The 16487-nt window shown below is 38.1% G+C and overlaps 1 protein-coding gene across 1 annotated transcript; it reads left to right on the top strand.

The window, feature by feature from the left end:
* Positions 1-1351: 1351 nt before the first annotated feature.
* On the top strand, positions 1352-15088 carry ZC3H15 (zinc finger CCCH-type containing 15). The gene is made up of 10 exons (XM_042784254.1): positions 1352-1573; positions 3820-3921; positions 6347-6458; positions 8145-8297; positions 9402-9493; positions 10555-10737; positions 11430-11576; positions 11750-11854; positions 12088-12214; positions 12960-15088. The coding sequence occupies exons 1-10, from the start codon at positions 1496-1498 to the stop codon at positions 13151-13153; spliced, it is 1293 nt and encodes a 430-aa protein (XP_042640188.1). The 5' UTR covers positions 1352-1495; the 3' UTR covers positions 13154-15088.
* The last annotated feature ends 1399 nt before the right edge of the window (positions 15089-16487 follow it).

The following is a 16487-nucleotide window of genomic DNA, read 5'->3' as shown; positions in this document are numbered from 1 at the left end:
AATCTGTTGCGAGCGCGTGCCAGTGCACCCAATGCCAATCAGTGTTCAGCACCATCTTTGTTTTTTTGGAGGAGAAAATACACATCCTGCATGGGCCAACAGCGATTCTGGACTGGAACGCTCTCTGAAGACAAGGTGGCTGCTGGTTGTTTTCCTATGTCCTGCTGCTCAGAAATGTGCTGGCAGGCTGTTCACCACCCACCCTTCTTCCTCACTGGACTTCCCCTCCAGACTTTCGAAGGCTGTGCCCAGCCACCGATGCAGGGGCCTGGCTCCATAAAGCTGAGCCTTGTCCTGAGTCTTCCCTTGCACCTCTGCAGGCAACACAAACCTCTGCCCAACCCTCATTCGGCAACCATTTAGGCAGTAACTACACCTCTTGCTGGTTTCCAGATTGCTTCCCTGAAGCCCTAGCACTGACAAAGGTAAGGCAGTGTTACCAGAAAGTGGTAATTAATTCACTCTCTAAGATTCAATTTTGGAGTTGTAGAAAGCAGGGATTCTTTATTACAGCGCCAGACACACAGGGGATAACTCCTCCCAATGCGTGTGTGTGAAAACAAAATCAACAGGCATTTGTGCTACCTTAATCATTCATTGAATTTTTATCATATTTTTTATCAAATTTGTAACTTTTCTGGGAACTCATTAGCATATGGTAATGTCTCTTGTGCATGTCTGTTGGAGTCTTCAGGTGGTTGTCAGGGGTCTTTAGATGAAGGGTCGTAGTCTTCTTCACTGTGTCCGACAGCTAACCCTTACTTCTGTGCGAACTCAGTCCTGTGGTCACGTATATCTTGTCCTCCAAGGCCGCCGTGGTCTGGTTTTGTTGCTGATTTGCAGTTTCCTTATCTTTCTGTTTCTTTGCACCTGCTACTACAAGGCCGAACCGTATCAAGTAAGATTGTGACTTCATCATCCTACAGTTAATCTAAGTATTCCCCGAAAGATCGGGATTTGTTCTGCAGCACAACGGCTAAAACAGCTTAAAGCGATCTTAATAACTCTATTCCACAGATATCTATTTGCTAATAATCTTAGTTCACGGGTATCGGCAGTCTGCCCAGGGCCGCCGGCGCCCGGCCGGGCTCCGGCTGCTCACGCCAGGCCGCCGCCGCTGAGGGCGGGAGCAAGACGCACTTCTCCACCCGGCCGCCGATGCCGCGAGAGGAGCCGCTCCCTGAGCCCCCAAAACCGGCGGCTTTGACGCGGCCTCGGCCACCGACCTCTTTCGAGGCCCGCCAGCCCCTCTCCCTCAGCCACGCCGGGGCGGGCGACCTGCCCTTCCGTGACGTCAAGGCAGAGCGCCCTGCGGTCGCCCCGCTGCCTGCCGGGAGATAAACTGCGACCGCCTTCCCAGGCTGCTCCGCGGCGTCGCGAGCGGCAGCGGTTGCGCCTCACCGGTGGCGGCGGCAGCGCCGGCCCGGCCCGGCCCGGCCCGCTCCGCCCCGAGAGCCCCTCAGCCAGCCAGCCTTTGCGGCCGCCCCGCCCCGCCATGCCCCCCAAAAAGCAGCAGCAGCCGGCGGGGGGCAGCAAGAAGGCGGACCAGAAGAAGAAGGAGAAGATCATCGAGGTGAGGCGACCAGGGCCGCGGCGGGATCGGGCGGGCCGCGCCCTCCTGTGGGAGATGGGCAGCGCCCCGCCGGTCCGTGTCCCCCCCCCTCGCCGTTGCCGGGAGCCCGCCGTGCCCGAAGCGGCCAGGGGAAGGCCGCGAGTGGGGGTGTGCGGCGGGCTGGGCGCACGCAGAGCCGAGGGTGCGGCGGCCCGGCCCCGCAGCACCGGGCCCGGGGATGACGGTTCCCCTCACGGCCCCGGCGCTGCCCGCCTCTGACAGATCGTTGTCGGTCGCTTTTGGGGTTGTGCTGGTGGCCGCCGCGTCTCTTGGGCTGGCGTTGAGGTTTTCAGCCTGGACGTGGACAGAGCTGTTTTTGGACTGAAGGTGATCAGACAAGAGTCCTCTTCCTTTTTTTTCTTTCTTACCCTTTCCCATCTGTCATTTTAATATCTGAAGTGTTTCTACATTTTCCGAGTCCAGCTCTGAAGCGTTGGTTTGCATTTCTCACTCAGTTTAAGACATGTGAGTGGTTTGTGGTTTTTTTGTTTTTTTTTTTTTTTTTTTTTGTGTTTTGTTTTGGTTTTGTTTTGTTTTGTTTTTTTTTGATACAATTTGAGCTGTGTGGCCAAGGAGGCGTTTCCTGGACTAACACTTTGGTAAATCTTTCATAGAAGTTAAGTGGAAAATAATTTCAAGGTTAATCAGTAATATCTCATACTCAGTTTAAACTTCTAATGCCCAATTCTCTGGTACAGCTAAATCTTTAAAAAGCTGTTAGAGGTGTGCATTAGTTCTTAGGATAGTCATGCAAATCTTCACTACGCAAAGTTATGTTGACAGTACAAAGAGAGAGCAGTAATAGAAAATCAACTGTTTGCCTGCATCTGTTGGCATGAAAGATAGTAGCTGCTCAGCTGCTTAGGCAGAATATCTGTGTAATGCAAGTGTTCTTTTAAATCTAGCACTGCAGGATATTGTTTCTATGTCTTTTGGAAATTGTAGGTTAGAGTGGTTCTCACTCTCTGTTGGCTTCAGAGTTTAATGTTTTTGCTGAGTCCAGCTACATAAGAAAATTCTGCTTATTATAAAAAAAAAATGGAGCTGAAAGGGGGAAAACACTGATTGTTAACAGTAATTTATTACATAATTCAAATACTAAGGGATTATATATTCCATGTGTCATTTGCCATTGAAATCAAGTTTGTGAATGATCTGTTCTTTCCCAACTAGTTAGTTTGACAATTTACAGACTTTTCAAGTTAGCTAAAGTCACAGAGCACTAGCTGCTGTTGATAGAGGATATGTTGTAAATGAAAATAGGGTGACTCCGGAAACTAGGAACTGTTTGTTCTATAATTATTTTATAACATCATTTTGGATTGTTAGGATTTCCAAAAGTCTCTTTGAACTGACGTATTATCACTGGATGACCTTCTTGTTATTTGTTCCTGGAAGGAAAAATGTTGGTATAAAGTGAATGGCATGTGTATCTTTTTAATGTATGTGTTTCAGTTACGAAAATAATTTCCGCTTCAGATACTCATGCGGAAATGAGCTATCTTTTTTTTTCCTGAAATTTGATACTTAACAGGTTTGGTATTGAAATCTGTTTCTAACAATAAAATTGGAGGTGCAGAGGAAGAATTGGTTCAGGCAGTAAACAGAAACTTGAAGTGAAGTTCAGGAAATACAAACACCTATTTGGACTTGACATAGGAGAAAAACTTACCTTCAGATTAGTAGAGTTAAAAAAATAAAAGCATAAAATATTTGGGAAAAAAAAAAAAGTTACATGTGGCAGTAGTCATCTGAATAACAAGTCTATAATTTTTTTTATGAATAGTTGAAGATAAAAGTAGTAAGTGATTTTAGGAAGATAGGGACAAGAAAAGGGGTATTTATGGCTGTTCAGTCTTCATATTTTCCTCAGGTGTTGCTTGGAGTCGCTGAGGACATATTGACCCTTTGTCTTCAGGGGCCCGAAAATACTGTGTATATACTTGTGCTAATTCTTGGGCACAAGTAGGGCTGGTGATGAAAGCAATAACTCACACAGAAGCAGCATTTAGTAGGTTATTTTGAAAAGAAAATTTTAAAGATTATTTAAGGGCTCTAAATGTTGTCCATATTATTGCTTGCGTTGCTAGAGGAAATAGTCTGTGTGGAATTGAAAACCTGAGGAGCGTCAAGTCTTTTTTTTTTTTTTTTTGTGATAACTTAAATTTGTTTCAATTTATGTTGGCTGCATTTATGTCTTTATTTAGGACAAAACATTTGGCCTCAAGAATAAAAAAGGCGCAAAACAACAGAAATTTATCAAGGCTGTGACTCACCAGGTTAAATTTGGTCAGCAAAATCCACGTCAGGTAAGCATTTATTCTGTAATATTTTCCCACTGTATAGGCAAGTCCTCTTTCAGTGTACATATAGATTGTCATATAATACTGAAGTAGAAAAAAGATGAGATGTTACTTGCCTGATGTATTGTGACTACCACAGATTTACCCAGTAGCCTTTTTGCAAAGCTTGTCTAGCTGAGAATTACGTACCTATGTAGAGGTGGTACAGAGTATGTGGTTTTGTTGTTTTTTTTAGAAAAAAAAACCAAACCACCAACTCCTCCCCAAGCCAAACTCAATTTATAGGAGTGGGGGTATTGTTTACCTAGTATTTTAATAACATAATAAAGGTATACCTGAAATTAAATTGTAGGCACTGGCTATCAGCATAGTACATTTGAACACTCTTTCTTCTCTTTATTTCCACCTAATGTAAGATACAGTGAACACATAAAAATGAGAGTAGTTGTTAGTAATACTAAAACTGCAATTGGGGCAGGATTGGAAAAGGTATACGCCCGTATGTGCTTGTTGTTCTACTTAGGGAAGTATTTATTTTAATTTGAAGTGGAAACAAGTACGACAAGTCTGCATCTATTCAGTGACCTGACCAAAGAAACTGAAATTTTGAGCCACTGACTACTACTCTGCTCTTCTGTATGAATTAAAATGTGATGTAGCTGAGATACACTGTTTAGACTATACTTAATCAGAAAGATGGATTTAATGAAAATATTATCATGGAAGTGAGCCAGCCAGGTCTCTTATTCCTACAGTGCTAGGGAAGCTAGTTGGTAAGTATTTAAACAGCTTTCTGTTCTCTGAATAAGCCTCCGAAATAATTACATTTGCATCAGCTAAATTCATGATGCCTTAACTGATGTTAAATTCCTTAAATAACATCAGGATAAACTAACAAATGTGAAGTACAGCTTTGAAAATGAAGTAGATATTTGGGTCATTAGCTCTAATAATTTCTTGTAGTGGAGAGGACTACTTGATGTCATATCGAAAAGGTCAGTGCTACTTGGACAGTCCTGAAATTTCTGTAGGAAATCACCGAATCTGTAGCATGTGTAGGAATACAAACATGTGAATTAGCCAGCCTAAATTAATTGGTTTCTTAAATTCTTGTAGCTATTGATGGATAGGTGCCAGAGCCACTGTCTACTATTCTGATTTTCTTTTGTATGATGAAGTTCAAAAGTAAACACAGTTTTTAGACATGATTATGTCTTTCTTACCTTGTAAAATAGTTTTCAGTTAGGATTGTCCCTAAGAAAGAAAGAACACTTTAAAGCAATTTAATTTTTATTGTGTCTTGAAATACAAATGGAAGTGCTGTCAAAGTTTTGTGTGTTTTGAGGCGTTTTTGTTTAAAGCAAACTTCATCTTTATGCTTTTAGAATCCTAGGTTGAAACAAAAGCGTTCTTGAAGTACTACTTCGTAGTTGATATATGTGGTCTACATATTATATAAAATAGGATTTGCAAACTTTGAGTGTGAAAATTGACCAAACTAATTAATTTATTTTTAAAAGAATTTGGTGTGTTTTTGCCAAATTCACCATAAGACCAAAGCTCCTTTTTTAATATTACACTGTGTTTTGCCAATGAAGTACCTCACATATTTGTCTTAGTCTCACTAGGTTCCCTTAAGGGTAAGAGTGAAATTATCTAGTAATTTTTTTCCCATGTCCTCCTTCATCCATCTTCATCCCTTTCTACCAGTCTGGTACAGACACAGGCTTTTGCTGCCTTATCTGAAAAGAGTAAGGCAGTCAGGTATGGTTTTCTTTTTTCTTATACACAAACTTTGCCTTTCCTAGGTGAGCTTGTTTTTCAGCCCTTGGCCCCTAGTACCCCTTAAATGTTCTTCTGATATAAACCACTGGTTATCTGTGAAACTTTGATGTATTGAAATGATATAAATTCAGACAAATAGTGTTCTAAAAGCAGTTTTCAACTTCTGAGGACAGATTTTCTGTTACTGCCACCAGCATCCAGAAAAAGGAAGAGCAAAGCAGCGTGTAAAGGGCTAAAGATAGGGTTTTTGCACAAATCTTGAAGTAATTGCATGGAATAGTCGCATTGCTAATGTAGCACAAAAGAGCACCTAACTTTTCCCCTCCTAGTCTCAGTATCTTTCACTTGATTTCCTAGCCTGTAAAGGTGGGATAGAGGTAACTGTGGCCTCTAATGGTATCTACCAGCATCTCACATCTGACAAACTGTATTTGAAATCTCTTCTGTTGGAAATGCCAGTACCACTAGATGGCACTGCCCATGCGTGCGAGGGCAGGAGTTCTCAGAAATTCTAATAGTAGCTTCTTTCCCTTCTCCCCTTATAAACTGACTTAGAATTATTTGCTATTTTAATGTACAGTTCATGTGACATGAGTAATACCGATGTAATTTTATATTAATAACTTAAAATTTGGGGTAATTATAGGCTGCTCAAACAGAAAGTGAGAAGAAATTAAAAAAAGAAGATAAGAAAAAGGAATTACAAGAATTAAATGAACTCTTTAAGCCTGTGGTTGCCGCACAGAAAATTAGCAAAGGTATGCGTAACTAAATTCTCTCCATTGATGTTCTTTCATTCGTACATCTACTTCAGGTAAAATAACCCTTTAAAAATGCCAGTTCATTTTTAAATGAAGTAGGTATGTCTGCTTCCTTCTCTATGTAGTGTAGAAAGTAGCTTGTCAGTAATGATTTGATGGGGTTTTTTTGGCAAGTCATCTGGGGTTACTAGATCATTAGACTATCAAAACCTACTTTGATACTGATAAGGCAGCTATAGATACTTTGCTGTGTTCCGGTTCATTATTTAGATGTCTGTGGATGAGTGGCATGATTTTTTTTGTGTGTATGATGGTATTTGTTTAAGGCAGTCTACCTTTCCAGGGAAAGATGAACATCCAGGTATTACAAGGAATATGGTAACTATTGTCTTCACAGAAAACTTGTATAAAATCAGAACAGTAAAATGTTTGCAATTATTTCTCTCCTGCTTCACAATTAACAGTAGGACTTGGTTTCAGAATTGGAGTCTTACTTGAGCTCAGTTACTGAACAAAGTAGTTTTGTGATGAGATCTAAGGGTGTTGGATAATTTTAGGAAACTCAACAACTGGCTGCCATGTGGGAGAGAAAAAAAATCACAGTTTTTGGGAATGAACTAAATGCTATCAGCTCTTTGCTTTATTGATCTTCTGGAACTAATGAAATTTTGTGCCATAATTTTGGAACAAGTGTGGTTTCTGTGTATGTCTTCAAAGCAAACCTGATCTTTGCTCACTGTAGCACTTGGCAGCAACAAAGGCCAGTTTTCTGTTTATGTTCTGCAGTGGTCAGCTTTCTCCAAGTAAAGGAGCACTTCTGAATTCAGATTAATATTGTCCTAATTAAAGCTTTGGCTTTCTACTGAGATAGTCAACAAGGAGAGCTATGTTACATGAAGTTCTTTTAGGGATCTACTTTGTGTTTGAAAACTAGGTTTTTAGGTAAGGTTTTAAACAGCTGTTGCTGTAGACTCTTTAGTCACTGGTGACTTGTCCAAGTGTAAAATGGACAAGTGAAAAACTTGAGCTTAAAATATTACATAAGCACTTAATTAATATTACAAGTATTTCTGATTTAGTTGTCTCAAATATGTTTCCACTTGCTTTCGTTTCTTTTCTCACCTCCTAGTGGTCAAATAATTTCTTTAGTGGGATGGTAGTTACTTAAACTCTAGTTAGATTGATTGAATAGTTCATACTATAATAACAGTTGCATATTCTGGGGGCTATGAGCAGCCCCCAGAAAGAAAGTGCAGGTGAGATCATTATTATTTATTGAAGTAAGTTTTTGATCGATGTAGGAGAGGCTGGCATCCAGAAGATGCTTTATTGTGTATTAGCAGCAAAAATAACTTGTATAGGGAAGAAGTTGCAGAGAGTGGTGTATTGTACGAATGAAAAACTCGCTCGGTCACACTGCTATCCATATTTCTTTAAATAGACAACTGCCAACTCTGATACTTAATGCAAATATCATGCTATACAAAATACATATGATGTATTCAGGACATGGAATATTTACTTGTGATGAATTTCACATGGAATAACTTTAATTTTAAAAAATATCTTCTCATTTTTTATAGATTCCAAAGATTGTATGGTCCTAGACGTTGTTCTCAGAACTACTAATAATCAGCTGTTGCATAAAAATAGTATTAAAATACAAAGACTTTCTTCACTCAGGTGCTGACCCCAAATCTGTAGTTTGTGCTTTCTTCAAGCAAGGACAATGCACTAAAGGAGACAAGTGCAAGTTTTCTCATGATTTGTCTTTGGAAAGGAAGGGTGAAAAACGAAGTGTCTACATTGATGCAAGAGATGAAGACCTTGAAAAAGGTATAATATTTCTAGAAAATGATTACTAAACTATCCTAATGCTGAAACTGGATTTTTAAGATTAAGAGTAGGCTTATGTTGTGGTTATGATCCTGAAGAGCCTGGTCAGTGACCAAGGCAACCTATACCGCTGTGTTTTAAAATTATGAACAAGAGTGAACCTTTCTTTCAAAAGCGTGCTCACCCGTCAGTATTCTTTAGACCTTGTTTAGAAAAAGAAGTATGACCTGCTGATACTGGATGGTAGTTTTTTAATTCTGCTATGTAAAGTATTGGACATAAAAATAGCAAGTTGTACTGTTTTGGTCTTTCTGGTAGTTGCTAATTTCTTTGAAGTTCTGTAAAACAGAAGTGCAAAAGGAGAGAATGTAATGAGCGAACATAGCTGCCTTCCATAACTATTACTGGTGTTTGCCCAAATGTGCGCAGTTCTAGAATTTGGGATGCTTTGAAATTTTTTCTGTGACTTCACCTCCTTTCCCCACATCATTTGTTGGCTAAATACTCTGGATTTCACTTTCAGCAGTGGCTAGAGATTTTATAGTCCAAATAATTTCCTCTGTTTTTCCACAATTCATCATGTCCTGGTCTTTCTTGGAAATTTAGCCTTCATCATCCTAAATGAATATGATAAGATCCCATAGTTTCACTACTGCTGTTACCGTTGGTGATCTTGCTTCTTTTGATGGCACCTTCTTTTAACTTTAACACTGAAAACTTGGTGTTATCTCTTTCTTTCTTGTTGTCTCCTCAAGCTACATTATTTCTGGACATTAGCCTCCAACCTTCTCTTAATCCATCATCTTCTTTTTTTTCTTTTCCCTTGTCCAGGCTCAGTACTGTACAGATGGGATAACACATCTTTTAGTCTTTAACTGAAACGGACTTTATGCATGTCGTAATATAAATTTCTAAAGCTTTTGAGGAAATTGTCTTGTGAGCAGCATGGAGTTTGAATACTTTATTATAGACAGCTAAATTTATTTTCTTATCTGTAAACGAAAATGTAAGAATTGCATGTTAAAACTGTTATTAGGGAGAAAAGCAACTTGGCAGCATTGTTTAGTATTTAGAATTTTTGTGAAACCATCTGTTGTCTTCTAGATACAATGGATAATTGGGATGAGAAAAAGCTGGAAGAAGTGGTGAACAAGAAGCATGGTGAGGCGGAAAAGAAAAAACCCAAAACTCAAATAGTATGTCCGTGTTTTTTTTGTTTTGTTTTCATTGAGCTGCAGTAGAGAGAATTAACTGCAGATTCATATCCTATATGTTTATTGTTATTGAAACCTTTTGAATGGATTATTATAACAATATTCTGAATATACAGTTGGGCTGACAGCATTTCTAGTAATGTAATTAAAATAAAAAAACAACCCACCTGAAAGCTCTTTTAGTGATCATAAGTTCTTTTCTCATGTAAAATACAAATGGATAGTATATCAAGTGCTTTCAAAATAGAAATGCTAAAGGAATCAGTAATATATCTAATGCATCCTATTTGCTTAGAAGATTCAAGTATTGTGATTAGTTAAGTCTCTCATTCTAGCAGCTGCCATATATATTGGCTTATTAATGTACTGGGTGATATATAAGCATATAAGTTTAAATGTTCTCTTGTAAGCTGAAATTTACTAATTGAGTCATTTGTAGTTCCTGATCTCTAACTTCAGAAATAATCTTTAGTTTGTGCACTAAATAGTGTAATATCTTAATCCCTTCTTCATTCTTGAGAAATACCTCATCTTGTTATCAAGACAGAATAATTAAATATTCTACTGATACTGCCTAAACTTGCAAAGGTTAAACTTGTATATGGCTAGGTGTGAGCTGTAAGTTGCTTGTTAAAAGTTCCAGAATGGCATCTTTACCTCAGGATTATGAGCTAGAAGATTTAACATCTGGGGCAGAGTCATTTTATTTGGATTAAAAGAACACTGATGTTGGTGAGCAGGAAGAGACAAACTGTTAGCATGCTTTTACATGTGCTGCTGGGTTTACAGTAGTACACAGCTGCCAGTCTTCTGAGTCATCCTGTCTTTTTAAACAGACATTATATTAAGGGGAAAAAGCTGTTGACTACAAGAGTTTTAGATAATTAGTTGCACTTCTTTTGTCTGCTTGGTGAGTAGCAATGCATTGCATATGTTTTTTTCAGTTTTGAGCACAACTGGCTTTGACTTACTGTACTTCTGACATGTAGTGTAAGTTGGGGATGAAAAAAGAATGCAGTGCTAACAATGATTGTTTCATACAGGTCTGCAAATACTTCCTTGATGCTATTGAAAACAACAAATACGGATGGTTTTGGGTCTGTCCAGGTGGAGGAGACAACTGCATGTATCGCCATGCTCTGCCTCCAGGTTTTGTATTAAAAAAAGACAAAAAGAAGGAAGAAAAGCAAGATGAAATTTCTTTAGAAGATCTAATAGAAAAAGAGGTAAAGTTGTCAGACAGGTACCTTTTGGTAGTATTTGTTTTAGTTATTCTGAAGAGTCAATTGTAAATGATTTCCTAATTAATAATTTAAAAATATAAAACGTTTTTATAGGTGTATGAGCTAGGGTGATGATGTGTAGTATTTGATTCATGTTTTCGTTCAAAACTGTTACCTAGTGAATAAATTAAACTGTAGCTGCATACTAAGTGCAGGTGTTGCTAATCCTTTTTTAGGAGGCTTCTATTTCTTACTGCTATTTTTGCTTTAATACATCTGTTTTTATGGGCCTTTCTCATCCCCAGTGCACTGCCTCCTTAGCTCTCATGTAACTCTGTAGCGAGGAAGCAATACTAAGAGAATGGGGCCTTCTGAAGGTGTTACATTGCTGATCTGCTTATTTCTATTACCATTACCTGGCAGTGTCATTTTGAGGAGAACCTGAGCTCTTACGGTTCATTTCTTTCCTCCTTCACTTCTCATATTAACTTTCCCATTGACTCATCTGACTAACTGGAAAATCGTGTGTTGAGTGAAACTTTAAGTTGGTGGTGCATGTTTATCAATGATGAGAGTGAAGAAGGAATTATTAAGAAATTTTTTCAGTTAGTTTCTTGAAAAGAGTAATTAAATATCTGATTTGTTATATCCTTTGGAAACAATTTCTAGCATTAATCAGTCTTTTCACTTGACAGAGAGCTGCCTTAGGACCAAATGTTACCAAAATTACTCTAGAGTGTTTTATTGCATGGAAGAGAAGAAAAAGACAAGAAAAAATCGATAAGGCTGAGCAAGACATGGAGAGGAGGAAAGCAGATTTTAAAGCTGGCAAAGCATTGGTGGTATGTTCTACAGTCCAATTATTAGTGTATGAAGAAAGAGTAAATAAGTTTTTTGTAATAAGATAGCTGAGCTGGAATTGCTTTGCCTTTTTTTTTTTTTTTTCTTCCTTTCTTCTTTATAGCAGTAGAGATTCTGTCAAGAGATTAAGTAAGCTTTCTTTTTCTGTAACTAGATTAGTGGACGTGAAGTATTTGAGTTCAGACCAGAGCTGGTTGATGCAGATGATGAAGAAGCAGATGACACCCATTATATTCAAGGAGCAGGAGAAGATGATGAGGTAAAGAGTAGTATTAACTCAAATAATATTTAAATTCCCATTTAAGTTGGAAAACTTTGATACCTCTTCTAGTGCCATTAGTAAGCTTGTTTTTTAATTTAACACTGCTACATAGTATTTTTTGTAGAAATTTTGGTGTCAAAAGGAAGATTCAAGAAGCTTCCTGGAAATCTTAGACATGAGAGTATCTGTATAAAAGTAATTCATGGAGAGCATCTTGGTTTATTTTCCAGATGGAAGACCCTGTGTGCATAAATGATGTGGATTTGAACCTGTATGTCCCAAAGGCTGTAGATGAGACTGGTATTACTGTGGCTAGTCCTGAGCGATTCAGCACATACAGTTCGATAGAAAAAGATGGTAAGTTCATTATTTAGGCATCACTAATACAGGATTGAATTGTTAGGAGCTTCCTAAAAGGGGAGAAGTTAATTATTGAAAGAAAATAAGAAATTAATTATTGATCTGCTGAAAATAAGTATTTGTTTAAAAAGGGCAGGGGAGTGAAATTGCTATCAATGATACATGTAGTTGCTCAAGAAAAAGCTTGTAGTAAATGCTATGCAATTCTTGAATTCTCGTTTAAAAAAAAGGTACTGTTTGTGGCCACCTCAAGTACATCCTTAAGATGCTTGTTTTAGCTGTTTTCCTTTTTTTTCAGATTTAGTGAATGATTAAATTAATAATATAAACAAAAATCCAAGCTTTTCTTCATAGTTTCTAGCCAGCTGTAGTTTGTAATTTCTTAGAGCAAAGTCTTGATCTTGGTGAGCTGGCGGAATGCATATGCTGATCTTTAAGACTGAATCTTCCAATGGGAGACATTCAGTAGGAGCAGCTCATTAAGTTTGACCCAGTTATGAAAATAAGAGTTGGAGGAGTTAGGACTAGAGTTTGTTTTTTTTTTTTTTTTTTCAGCCTGTTTTAATAATTGATGATCCAAACCTGCATATTAATCAGGTACATGTAATATAACCAGCATAAGTCTACATAAATTCCAAATAAACTATAGTTTCAAAACTTCAAAGCCTGTGTAGTAGGATTGTGAAGTAGTGATTAAGAAACTTGTGACACTGAAATGTGTAAAAATTATTTTTATTTTCAGATAATAAATTAAGTGAAGCTTCCGGTGGTGATATAAACAGCAGTGAGCAAAATGATTTAGAGGAAGATAATGATGGAGATGGGGAGTTGGAAAATGGAGTAATTGATGCAGTCCCAGTTGATGAAAATCTTTTTACTGGAGAGGACTTGGATGAACTAGAAGAAGAACTAAACACTCTTGATTTAGAAGAATGAATTAAAAAAACTCAAGTGAGGTGTTAAATCCATGTGACAGTGAAAACTGACTAAATTTTTTTTCTCCTTTTTGAATAGCCTTCTTAAACAGGATGTTTATGGTTACCCAGCTGATTCTGATGGGCAAGTCATATACCAGGGATGTTTTCCTTCCATCTCATCTACTCCAGTCTTGACTGTGCTCACAGTAAAATGTTCAGAGTAGTTCAGAATTACCTGACAGCTGAATTTGCAGAAAATGAGATTATAACTTTCAACTAAAAGTAGGAAGTGTAACTGCTTTGCCATTATGCAAGTATAAGTGGGCGATTTGATACCAGGTACAGTATCAAAATCAAATTGTACATTCTTCTCCAGAACTGCATTTTTATTAGTGATTGTATTGATTTAGAAACTGCCTGAAATGTTTTTAGGCAGGATACTCTAATGGAGGTGATGCAGATTATGCTTCGTTGAGTGGTGATTAGCTTTATTTGATTCGGTTGGATACTGAAGATTGTGAACTGATACATCATGCAATATAATATGGTGCCCTCGGTTTAAAATGTTTTAAAGTTTCCCACTGCCTTTTGCCAACAAAACTGTAAATAAAACCTATCAACTTTAAAATACCTGTGTTGATTTTTCTCTCTTCAAGTGAGGATGTCATACCAAACTGTTAATAACTTCATTTTCTAATACAGTGATAAGTATTTTTCTCTCCAGTCCTAATATAGAAGTGTTGATGTTGGCTTCAGTTAAACTAGGGCTAACTGCAACTACAGCTCTTTTTTTTCTACACTTTATGCAGTGTGAAATTCAACACCTGACTTGTTTCCCCTACTGTCTGTAGCTCCTACCCGTCCATTAACTGATTTCATACAGGCTATGGATCACTCATAGCTATTGGACTCTCATTCTTTCCCCGCTGTGTTTTGTATATGAGTAAAGACTTCCAGCTCTGCACAACAGGGATGTTACAGTATGAAAAACTCCAGTTCTACCTTTGGTGTTTTAGAATTGACACAAAGTTGGGCAGTAGTAAGCTGCCTTGGAGCGGAGCAGTACTGTACCCTGCATGTACTGTCAGGCTGGAATGAAGTCAAGGTGTCCTTTGAAAATCTGCTGAATCCCTGCCATCGAGATTTCTCAGTGGTGTTTTTTCAAGGGGGCTGTAGGTTATGACTCCTTGCTATACTACTAATAGTATCTGCAAAAGTATTGCTGTACTAACAACACTGTTTGTATCGATTTCCACCACCCCCATCTCTAAAGCTTTTAAATTGCTACTTAAAGACTGTTAAGAGTCGTGGTTTTCTTAGTGAGCATTCTCAAACTGCTTTTGGGTGGTAATATTAGCTTTAATTGATATTTCTGACACTGCTGAATTGATTCTTTGATCTTGAATGCTATTTCTAAAATAGCTTATTTAGACATTTTTTTTTTTTTTTCCCTTTCTGGGATCTTTGTGGAATTTCTTTTTTCCTATAGGAACAAGAAGCAGTGTTGGGGAGAGAGGCCTACTGAAATTAACTTCTAAATGTAAGTGTTTAAAGAAAAGGTGCAATATCAGATATAAACATTTATTTATGGAGCTTTTTCCTCCTGTGGCCGAAAATAAACAGTGTTGACAAATTATTGTATTACATTGGCTACCAATAGGATACCTGGATATTAGGACACTTAAGAACACAGTTAATATTTGAATGTATGATGCATAATTTTTCAAAGTTGTATATTCTAAATGGGAATAAAAGTAATTTAATCATAATCAAGGATGAAAATGGCTTTCTATATTTTGTGTCTTAGAGGCTGATACATTGTATACAATCCTGCTCAGTTTCACAGGTCTAAGTTAAATCTCTGCCACAATTGTGTGTATGTTATTGAACAGTGTAGGAGTGACAGGGCAACTTGTACTTCTGTCAGTTAATAAATTACTGAGATAAATGGGCAGAGAGAGAGTGCATGTGTGCTCTTTTGGGTCTGAAGGGCTTAGTTGTGGTGCGGAACTTATTTGTGCATATGCTATTGAAACATTAGGACAGTCACCTTGCGTAGCATTTAAATATGTTGAATATCTGCAAGTTTGAAGAAAAACTTATTTTCATAGGCAGTAGTTCTTGACAGATTACTGCATGTGGTCAGGAAACATCAGTTTGCTATCCCTTCTTGGTTTTCACCCTTTCCTCTTAACTTAGTCTGGCACTTCTCCTGACAGGACTTGTTCTAGCTTCTCGGCTTGGTTGGTCTGTCTAGATTTCTAACCATGAAAGCAGGGTGACTGGTATTAAAGAAGTCCTTGTCAGTGTAGCATTCAGGCACACTTTTAAGGATTAGTAGCAATATGGTGCTACTTGTTTCTTCTGCTTGAAGATAGGCTTGAATATAACCTGTTCAAAGCTCTTAATCTTGTGAGTTAAAGAAGCCTAAATTTGCAGCTGATGGAGTTCAGTCAATAAATGCTCAATTAAAAAGGAATGTGAAGGCCTTATGGTAGATGAATTATTAATGTTTTGAAAGGAGGGCAGTACTCAGTTGTTTGTATTGATGCAAGGTTCCCAGAATTCATCTGATAAGTGAGCCATTTATGGGAAAAAAAGATAAAATCTGAGTCCTAAAACAGCATTATCGTTGTTTCAGTGACTGTCTGGTTTGTATGGATCAGAAATATACGGTGTTTCACTTAAGGGGTAGGAAGGCTCAGTCCAAGGCATGGGCTGGGTCGAGGTCCAGGGCAAAAACACCTCTGCAAGGAACTTCATTCCCATCCCTTGCAGCCTGCACCACCGATTGCATCATCTTGCTTTTCTCATAACTTAAATGAGTACTATGTAAGAAGTGTAATGGGCTATGGCTTTAACATTTTTTGAGGAAATATGCTAGTGTAGCACTCAGCCTTCACAGCACCTTTGTTACTGGCCACATGTGTGGACAAAACCAATGTAAAAAATGCTGCAGGAGACCCATGCCCTTCCTTCCTGGTGTTTGCTATTGTGGGAGTGGAGCATTTGTTGGCTTTGAAAATTTGATGTATGTTGAAATCCCATTTGTCACGTGCAAAAACTACCTGAACTGCTTACACTGACAAACTTAGAATTCTCATAGGATTTTTTTTTTTTTGAGACCTGCGTGATTTGGATTTTATGCTTCCCACTGCTTTTACTCAGCTCCCTTCTAAACACTGTCAATAAAGGCCTGGAAAAAAATCTGGAGGAGAAATAAATGTGAAGGCTGATTTTTACTATTACATTATCTATTAGTTGTTTGTAACAGAGATGTTGTCATTTCTTTACAGACAGTGCTCCCCAACTGCTTTTATCAAGGGGAGGTTGTACTATTGATAAACCTTGGA

The sequence above is a fragment of the Tyto alba genome, unplaced genomic scaffold (genome assembly GCF_018691265.1).
Source record: "Tyto alba isolate M040663 unplaced genomic scaffold, T.alba_DEE_v4.0 Super-Scaffold_7, whole genome shotgun sequence".
NCBI classification, from domain to species: domain Eukaryota; kingdom Metazoa; phylum Chordata; class Aves; order Strigiformes; family Tytonidae; genus Tyto; species Tyto alba.
The sequence above is the reverse complement of the archived record's forward strand: the minus strand, read 5'-3'. Positions and strand labels throughout refer to the sequence as shown.

Bases quoted from the DNA above. Each gene is read 5' to 3' on its own strand.
- ZC3H15 (XM_042784254.1), top strand. From the start codon at position 1,496: ATGCCCCCCAAAAAGCAGCAGCAGCCGGCGGGGGGCAGCAAGAAGGCG. The intron at 1,574-3,819 runs GTGAGGCGACCA...GTCTTTATTTAG, and splicing joins AGAAGGAGAAGATCATCGAG to GACAAAACATTTGGCCTCAA. The intron at 10,738-11,429 runs GTAAAGTTGTCA...TTCACTTGACAG, and splicing joins AAGATCTAATAGAAAAAGAG to AGAGCTGCCTTAGGACCAAA.